The sequence below is a fragment of the Carassius carassius genome, chromosome 10, assembly GCF_963082965.1.
Source record: "Carassius carassius chromosome 10, fCarCar2.1, whole genome shotgun sequence".
Classification (NCBI taxonomy): domain Eukaryota; kingdom Metazoa; phylum Chordata; class Actinopteri; order Cypriniformes; family Cyprinidae; genus Carassius; species Carassius carassius.
The window spans coordinates 285,007-295,006 of record NC_081764.1 but is presented as its reverse complement, the minus strand read 5'-3'; the positions used below and the strand labels follow the sequence as shown (position 1 = coordinate 295,006).

Sequence of the window (10,000 nt, the reverse complement as noted above, 5' to 3'; positions counted from 1 at the left end):
ACACAGCAGACCACACGAGCCCTGCGGGTTTCATTTCCACAGCAGAGAAAAAATTCCCCAAAGTGTTCCCCAAACATACAGTAGATTTAATTGACTGAAAACTAATGTTTTTTCTCTAAGATCTCCATATACTCCACATCGGTGAATCTGTTAATATGACTGATATTAAAGTTTGAATGTGCCACACAGATGTATTTCACCATTGTGATGTATAACATGACTTTATTATCTTAAAATGAAATCAGACCACTTAAACCAAAACCAAAAATAAAACAGGAAATGGTCTTATTTTCAATAAAAGATCAGTGGTTATATATGCATTCTTTATAACAATTTGCATACAGCATTCTTCATTCTATCAAGCAGACATATTTATTTATAGAAAGTTCAAATGAAAGCTGATTCCTTATTAAAGTGATTTTCTGGATGATATTGGGCTGCTGTCACTTTAAGATCCAGTACACTGTCACACATCAGATACTCTCCCAACTGTTTGTGTTCAATTCAAAAACTCTTATGCGTTTTATGTAGGGATCATCTTGTTGATGAAACTGAAGACAATAAACCCTTGTGCTCGCAAACATTTAGCTTTTCAATATCAGTGAAACACCATATGGTTTCAGTCTAGTGATGATTGAAAACTCCGTTTTCACTCAGTCTCCGTGTATAAAATGGGATTTCTAAAATATTTAATGTCTGAAGTGATTTAAAAATCCTTCTCCAGTAATGGTAAGTGACTGATGGGAGTGAAGTGAAGCGAATGGAGCTCTGCAGCAGTTATGAGAGTAAAGATCTCGTGTGCCACATGAAAGCAGGGGATGTTTGCTCTAATACTTCAGAGATGTCGTCAGGTGCGTGACTGTCGGAGGAACAGAGGCGAGAGCAGCTTTGATGAGCTTGTGTAAAGGTGAAGACGTGCGGTTTGATGATCTAATATGTTTGTGAGATCTCTGGAGTGCAAATGTCAAACGTCTGCGGTTCATCAAGATGATTTCATCAAAATGCCCTGTTTGACTCTGACACTGTAATGAATGAGTTTGTGTGTGTGATTCACAGGGCGCCGTCCTCGCCGCCGTCTCCAGTCACAAGTTCAGCTCGTTCTACGGAGACCCTCCTGAAGACCTCCACGACTTCTCAGAGGACCCCACGTCTTCAGGTACGTCCCCGAACCTCGTGGAGCTCCGTCCAGTCATCTCTGGATCTCAGCTGGTTTATCAGTCACTCTGAGAGTCTAGTGAAGTCTGAAGACCTCGCCGTGACCTCAGCGGAGCAGACTGGATCTGCCTCGAGATCAGTTCACGTTCAGATGCGCTTTCTTTCAGGACGCCCCTCGATATGTGAAAGGGTTATTATTCTATGAAATAAATGTGAGCGTGGAACTTTTCAAAGTTAAAACATGGCTCTGTTTCAGAGTGAATAACACAGATGTATGCTTAATGATTGCTTATAACACACTGATGAACTGACTGTGTTATAATATGTTGTAGATGATTGCAAGATCAAGATTTGATGTGTCTCAGCTAAAATAGCAAAGCATAGACATTCCAAAATAAGAGTCCCTGTGTATTTTCTGCTTATGATTAAAAGGCCTTCATTATGAATCCTCATTTAAATCAATGTAATCACTTGTATTTTCTCTCGGTCACAGGACACATTCTATATCAGTGTCCCTGCAGCACAGAAGCAGTCATCAGGAGCACAGGTGTATATGTGTAGAAATAGACAACAATACACTGTATGGGTCAAAATTATACCTTTCTCTTTGATGCTAAAAATCATTCGGATATTAAGTAAAGATCATGTTTCGTGAAAATATTTAGTAAATCTCCTACCATAAATATATCAAAACTTAATTTGTGATTAGTAATATGCATTGCTAAGAACTTCATTTAAACAACTTTAAAGATGATTTTCTCAATATTTAGATGCTTTTGCTCCCTCAGATTCCAGATTTTCAAACAGTTGTATCTCAGACACACATCAATGAAGAGATGATTTCTTCAGCTTATGACTGGTTTTGTGCTTCAGGGTCACATATAGATTTTATTAGCCACAATAATCTTCATATCGCCTTTCTTTAAACACATTATAGAATCAATTCAATCTTTTATATATATATAATAAAAAGAAAAGAGATGGAATAGAAAAAGATGAGAAGCTAGTGTTTGCTGTTTTTTTTAAGTCTAAAAGGGAAAGTGTTTTTTTTTTAAGGATATAATTAAATGAGAGAGTGCTAGAGTTGGAGGGACAATTAAAGCTGGAAGAGATGTGTTTATTAGCCGATTCTTGAAGAAGCTACTCTTGTTTAGTGGTTATTTTGAGATGATATGTGTTTGTTCTGTAACAGCAGTCTGATTTATTTCTACAGGTCTTAAAAGTCTTAGATTTGATTTTAAAAAACTGTAAAAGCCTCTTCTGTGTTTGGGGTGTCCTCCGTCGCTGCAGACCTGATGTGTGCGGCACTGTTTTAGCGCGCTAGGAAGTAGAAAGTGCCGCTCTCATCTGTTCTTACAGATGTGTTTTGGTTCTGCTAATGTGAAGATTATTTTTGCGGCCCCATCAGCAGGTCCGATGGAGAGGAAGTCTCTGGACTTGAATTGAGAAACAGCTGACACTTCTCTGTCGCGAAATTTAACTCTCACTTCCTGTTACTGTGCAGTGCCTACGTTTCTGACTCTGCTAGCTCTATGATTGTCAATTCAGTTTAGTGCAGAACTGTCTGGTGAGAGGTTTCCAGATGCTGTGCATTGCCTTGAGAGACTGCAGTCAGGTGTAGTGCACACATGCTAGTGTACTAACCCTAGTGTCTTCTGGGTCTGTGTTTGTGTCTCTTCCAATAATCTCACCGTGTTGTTGTTGTTTCTAATGCTGCCTGTACTTTAGGATTGCTTGCTGCAGAAAGTAGGTATCCCACGTAGAGTTTGCTTGCCATCCGAACAACATCTTCACCTTCTGTTGTCTTGCATGTTCCCCACACATCTGTCCATCAAGTGCTGCTTCGTTTTCCTCTGAAACCAGATGGCACGCGACTCAAACAATCAGAAACCACGATTCCTCTCATTTCCTGTGCTGATGTGTGCTGTCTGTCACGTCTGTGTGAGGATCCGTGAGGTTCATCTCCATCTGTTGAGCTTCAGGAGCTTCCATCATGCGTCTGATTCTGTAGTCATGCACTGATGTCACTGATGGTTGTGTGTGTGTGTGTGTGTGTGTGTTTAGGGGCCGTGTCTCAGGTTCTGGACAGTCTGGAGGAGATCCACGCACTGACCGACTGCAGTGAGAAAGATCTGGACTTCCTGCACAGCGTCTTCCAGGACCAACATCTGCACACACTGCTGGATGTGAGTAAACACACACACACACACACTCGTGACACACACTCACACACACGTTTGTTTTTGTGTAAAGTGTGTTCATCCCATAGGTGTAATGGTTTTTATACTGTACAAACTGTATATTCTCTGGCCCTACACCAACCCTACACCTAACCCTAACCCTCACAGGAAACTTTGTGCATTTTTACTTTCTCAAAAAAACTAATTCTGTATGATTTATAAGTGTTTTGAAAAATGGGGACATGGGTTATGTCCTCATAAGTCACCCTCTCCTTGTAATACCTGTGTCATACCCATGTCATTATACACACACACACACACACACGTACACACACACACTCTCTCACACTCACACACACACACACTCACACACTCACACACACACTCACACACACACACACACACATGCGCGTGTTCATGCCGAGATCAGCACCAGGCTGAACTTTAGCAGCAGTGGATCTGTCGCCGCTGCGGTCACACTCAACACGCAAACACAGTACAGAAACACTGATGCAGATCATAGCTGTCAGTCTGTGAACCTGCAGGGTTTTTACAGAAGGTGTGACATCATCATCATGATGAGGATGAGGATGATGAAGATGGTTGGGAAATAAAGCCGAGTCGTCAGCTGCTCAGCAGGAGTTCTGAAGACGACACATTTAACTGGCGTCTAGACAGTGGCCAGACAGTGTGTCACTACAGGACTAATACACAACCTCCATGTCTGTCTGAAACACACACACGCCGCCAATCAAACCTACTCTGATTCAACAGAACAGTAATCATTCAACAGACTGATGTAGCCACAGATGCCTGAGGAGCTCAGAACAGTGTGTGGATGTTGTTCTGTCACTTCCTGTCAGCCAGTGTTTAAAGCTTTAACAGATTTAAATAAAAAGTCACATCTCTGTCATTAAAGTCAAACACACAGGAAGTGACTGCTTTAGTTTGCAGACCACAGTAACAGAAATCTGCAACAGAAACAGAGTCGAGCTCCACAGGAACAAATCAAACATCTGTCTGTCTGTGTCTCAGTCCTTCTGGGACAGCACACACTGATGACTCGACAGTGTGTGTGTGTGTGTGTGTGTGTGAGTGTTAAATCAGAGTCTAAAGTTAAGGCACACGCTGCAAAACATGAATCTCTTCCTCAGTATTTCGGTTTTGTTTTCCAATGCCAATAAGACATTTACTGGAGATGCAAATTGAAAATATGAAGTCTTGTTATATGAGAAAGTTATCAAAACAAAGTGTGTTTATGCTTAAAAAAAGAACAAATATTATTTTACCTTTGAATTTAATTAGCTGATGTTTATTTTTGTTTTGATGATAAACTTCTATTTTATTTTTCACATTTTAAATCATTTAACTCATCACTTATGTCAAGTAAATGTGTCTTGATTTAAGAATCTTTAGACATTTGCACTGGAAAACAAGACCCAAATACCAAGGAAGGAGGATTCACTGCACGTGTGTGTGTGTGTGTGTGTGTGCGCGCTCATGCATGTTTAAACAAGTAGCATGAGGCAAATGTCTGTTCTCAGGAGTGACACCGTTCAGCAACACAAACTGTGGGAAAGTGTGCTATGATTTTGAGCTACTGTAGTTGATTCTGTGAGAGAGATTGCCTGATAGAGATTTCTAGATCACGAGATGTGACCGATGACCTGAACTGTGTGTGTTTCAGCTGTACGATAAGATTAACACCCGCTCGTCACCCCAGATCAGGAATCCACCCAGCGATGCTGTCCAGAGAGCCAAAGAGGTGTGTTTCCCACACCACACACACTCCTGGAACCTCTCAGAGATCATCTGAACACTCACAACAGTACAGCATTGATCCATGTTTCACACACAAGGAACCAATATAAGGGTTCATCACATAACCTCCGCTCTGGTTTACATATATTTATATTTGTATAGTGTTGGTGATCTGTGCTGTAAACGGTGTTTCTCGGCAGGTGTTGGAGACCATCTCCTGTTATCCTGAGAACATGGAGGCGAAAGAGCTGAAGAGAATTCTGACACAGCCACATTTCATGGTGAGTGTGTCTCTGTTCACAACAACGGTTTCAGGTTTGAGTCACGCAGATGCTTTCAGTGAAGTGTAAGCGAGACGAGACACCTCCAGAATGTCCAGGTCATATTTCACACCTCACAACCTGTGATCACTTTCACATTAGTTTCAGCTAAAGATAATCGAGCCTACTTTAGGACTTCTTTCTGTGCATCGTAAAAAAAAAAAAAAAAGTTAATTCACCCTTCCACAAATAAAGAGCTGAAAAAGCACTTAGATCAGAGCATAAAGGCTCGTAAATTCATCCAGGCATTAAATGTTGCATGCACAACAACAAAATGAATCTCTCCCTCAGTATTTCTGTCTTGTTGTCTTGTTCAAACATCTAAACATCCTTAAATCAAGAAACGTACTGAAATGAGACATGAAGTCACGATTTCTTAGAAAGTGATTAAAATAAAGTGAGTTTATGCTTAAAACAAGAACAAATAGCTGTCCGTGAGGAATGAAATGTAATTTTTCTGACTCCATTGGCAGAGTTAGTGTATATTTCTCATGTATTTGTGAGCAGAGCTGTCGAAGCCTTAATCTGTTTATCAAATACATTTAAACGTTTTTAAGCAGCAGCATAAATTAAGTTCTATTATGATGTATTCGTATAGCAGTAGTAAAAAAAACAACTTTATGATGTAATTTACCTTAACCTTTAAATGGTACTATAATTAGGCTTCATTTTCTTTATGCAAAACAGTTTTATAATTTCTTTTGTTTGATTTTGGTTTGAAATATTGACTTTCATGTCAAGCTGCAGTGAAACAGGATGAGGGCGTTTCCACGGAGACCCAGGTTACCGAGGGAGGTGGGGTGTGTGTGTGTGTGTGTGTGTGTGCCTGCCTGTGTGTGCATGTGTGTGTGTGTGTCTCTGTGTGTGTGCGTGTGTGTGTCTCTGTGTGTGTGCGTGTGTGTGTCTCTGTGTGTGTGTGTGTGTGTGTCTCTGTGTGTGTGCGTGTGTGTGTCTCTGTGTGTGTGTGTGTGTGTGCGTGTGCGTGTGTGTGTGTCTCTGTGTGCGTGTGTGTGTGTGTGGAGGGAAGGTTAGAGAAGGGCTGTCAAATTGAGGAAGAAACTTAAGAGAGACGCAATCAGAGAAAGTGTTAAAAGAGGGAAGCTATAGAAATAATCAGCATATTGATTAATTTTGAGAATGATTTCTTATAAATTACTTTTTAACTTTGTTTTTTTGCTGCTGTTTCCCCTCATAATCCAGAATGTGTTTATAAGGTTTGATATTACAGTAATGTTCATTAGCATTACTTAATTAATAAAAAAGTTTCATGAACTAACACTGAACTAGACTTCTACAGTATGTATTAATGCAGATTAATGTAATTTAATAAATACGTGTTTTTCTTTTGTTCATGTTTCTTCTTGATGCATTAACTTACATTTTAAATGTTAAAAATACAATACAAGTTTATTTGTATAGCACATTTAAAAACAACTGGTGTTGACCAAAGTACTTTACAAGGCTAAAGGAAACAGACAATAATGACATAAAACATTTAAGCACTAGACTTACACTCATTAAGACTTGAGAAATTAGTAGCGAGTCAGAGTTTCAATTCGTCTAAGCAGTATAATATAGGCTTAAAGACAAGCTTATCGTCACGCTTTATAGCCAGATAAATGTGTGTGTCGTCAGCGTACAGATGAAAAGTTACACCATATCTAGATAAAAGAGAACCCAAAGGTAGCATGTAGAGATTGAACGGTACCGGGCCAAGAATAGAGCCCTGAGGGACACCAGAACAGAACCGAACAGTTCATCAGAGGAAGAATGGAGCCCGAAGCAGACAGAGTAACTCCTGTTTGTTACATATTTTTATACAAAGTAAACAACAGTTAAAAAGTAACTTTGTTTTTAAGTAATTACATTTTTGTATCAAGGTTTCAAATGATTTTTGTGAAACTGAAGTGTTAGTTTTTCTCTGCCGTGTGGTTTTGTTTTCTGCTCAGATGTGAGATGATCCAGCTAGTGTTATTACTGTAGTGACCAAACAAACACACGGTTACACTTCACACACACACACAAACACAGACTTTCTCATGCACACACACACGCACACACACACACACAGACTTTCTCATGCACACACACACGCACACACACACACAGTAAACTTGTGATAAACTGCAGCTGTGAACTGTATAGTTGATTTTAATGCACACTCATGATGCATGTATGTTGTGTTCCTGTGGCAGTCGTTGCTGTTCATGAATTTGTGTTATGTTTCACTGGTTATGGTTTTGCGCTCTTGCTGTCCACACAGATGAGATCTGATCCACAGATGCTGATGAATGGGTTTTGTTCAGAGATGTGTTTGATGCTGCAGATGCTGAGTGTGTGGTTCTGTCGCAGGCGCTGCTGCAGACTCATGATGTTGTGGCTCATGAGGTTTACAGCGACGAGGCGCTGCGAGTGACTCCTCCACCCACGTCCCCGTACCTAAACGGAGACTCGCCCGAGAGCATCAACGGAGACCTGGACCTGGAGAACGTCACGCGTGTGCGCCTGGTGCAGTTCCAGAAGAACACGGACGAGCCCATGGTACACACACACACACACACACACACGTGCACTCGTGTCATTGCTGGTTCAAGAGCAGCCAGTGCCAGATATTCTGAAATAAGCTCTTGTTTATAAGAGCACTATACTGTACAGTATTACTGATCAGGGCCAAAATAGACCTTCAGATGAAAAGCCAGTGAAGGAAAATGATGTTTCCAGCTCTGGGGCTCAAAGTAAATGTTTTATGAGCTCTTTTATTTAACATTGGTCTTATATGTGTTCCTGTAGCTCAATTGGTAGAGCACTGCGTTATCAAGCGCAAGGTTGAGGGTTCGATTCCCCGGGAACACATGATAGATAAAAATTGATAGCCTGAATGCATTGTAAGTCGCTTTGGATAAAAGCGTCTGCTAAATGCATAAATTAAAATTTAATATGACCTTGTTAGCACAATTTCTAAAAAAAAAAAAAAAAAACTTTATTTATTTATTATGTCATTATTTTGTTAGAATTTTGTGTGGTACATGGTCTTGTGAGAGAGAGAGATAATAGAAATAAGAAAATACAAAAACAAAAAACTTCTAGCAGCAAACACCTTTGCGTGTCACAGTCTGAAGATCTTTTCCTCTGTTCATGGAGTGGAAGATTGTGTGGTAATGGTGTTGCATGCACAGTGTGCATTAAAACTGAATTATGTCGGATCAGATTGACTAAACTATTAGTCTGTCAAGTCATATTTATTTCTGGAATGCTTTATACAATACAGATCGTTTCAAAGCAGCTTCTCAGAAATAATCAGAATCACTGATGCAGTGTCATCAAATGTGAGACAAATCCAAATTGTGCTGTAAAACGACTCCAGAGACTTACTCAGACCTTCAGTGTAGTTCAGAGGAATATCTATGAAGTTCATCGTTTAAGCTGTAGACAGTAGTGTTGCGTGACTTGATTGGAGGTGTCTGAGACACTGAAATCCCCCGGTGAGGGACGTTTGTGATGCTAGTGCGATGGCTGTGAGACTGAGAGTGTGCTGATATCATGGGTGTGATTGTGTGTTGACAGGGCATCACTCTGAAGATGAACGACCTGAACCACTGCATCGTGGCTAGAATCCTGCACGGCGGGATGATCCACAGACAGGGTACGGCTGGGTGTGTGTGATCGATGTGAACGCAAGTGTGTGTGTGTGCTCATGTATGCTGTCGTTTCTCAGGGACGCTGCACATTGGAGACGAGATTCGTGAAATCAACGGCATCAGTGTCGCCAATCAGACGGTGGAGCAGCTCCAGAAGATGCTGGTGTGTGTGTGTGTGTGTGTGTGTGTGTGTGTGTGTGTGTGTGTGTGAGAGAGCAGAAGAACACTGGTGCTAGAGATGAGGATATAATCAAAAGTAAAGACTGAGTCACTGTGGTAACTACTTGAGTAAACCCCCCATACCCATCTTATAACCTCAGAGAGGACTTCACCTCGTCCTCCTGTCATAACTACACACCACGCTTAATGCACAGCTAGTTTAGCAGTCAGTTTTAGTTCGTCATGTGTTTGTGTTTTGTTTTCTAACAGCGGGAGATGCGAGGCAGCATCACCTTCAAGATTGTGCCCAGTTACCGCAGTCAGTCTGTGTCCTGTGATGTAAGTGTTCCTGTCAGAGCGCCACACGCTGGCCGCTCCTGGAATATCAACACAGTGTACACGTGACATCATCTTACTCTGTTTCACTGGTGTTTCAGAAAGATTCGCCCGATCAGTCCGGACAGTCTCCAGCGAACGGCCACTCCAGCGTCACCAGCTCCATCTTAGTAAGACTCCAGATCCTCTGTCAGAATAAACCACAGCACGCCCACCAAGCCTGTTACAGCGCAATGCATTATGGGTGCTGATGAAGATTTAGGCTTTTTTTATGCTACTCTGCACAGTAACAGTGATGTCATAACAGTTTGTGCCCATCAGCTTTTCCAAAACAGAATATTTATCATTTTGAAACTGATAGTTGATGTAGTAACCGAGTGGTTTATAAAGGTAGTCATTTCTCCGCAGGATCTGCCATCAACTATCCAGCCCAAAGGAAGACAGGTGGGAG

At 41.0% G+C, this 10,000-nt stretch overlaps 1 protein-coding gene across 6 annotated transcripts in view; it reads left to right on the top strand.

The window, feature by feature from the left end:
* The window catches only part of LOC132151463 (peripheral plasma membrane protein CASK-like), a 39,983-nt gene that overhangs the window by 22,520 nt on the left and 7,463 nt on the right, over positions 1-10,000 (top strand). For 4 of the 6 annotated variants that reach the window (XM_059559563.1, XM_059559566.1, XM_059559562.1 and 1 more), the window contains exons 10-20: positions 1,057-1,156; positions 2,884-2,901; positions 3,220-3,341; positions 5,023-5,100; positions 5,297-5,377; positions 7,769-7,957; positions 8,981-9,059; positions 9,132-9,217; positions 9,484-9,552; positions 9,651-9,719; positions 9,958-9,993. In XM_059559563.1, coding sequence (XP_059415546.1) covers positions 1,057-1,156; positions 2,884-2,901; positions 3,220-3,341; positions 5,023-5,100; positions 5,297-5,377; positions 7,769-7,957; positions 8,981-9,059; positions 9,132-9,217; positions 9,484-9,552; positions 9,651-9,719; positions 9,958-9,993 — 927 coding nt within the window. The remainder of the gene's footprint in view (positions 1-1,056; positions 1,157-2,883; positions 2,902-3,219; positions 3,342-5,022; positions 5,101-5,296; positions 5,378-7,768; positions 7,958-8,980; positions 9,060-9,131; positions 9,218-9,483; positions 9,553-9,650; positions 9,720-9,957; positions 9,994-10,000) is intronic. The other 2 variants (XM_059559564.1, XM_059559568.1) reach the window with 1 other exon arrangement.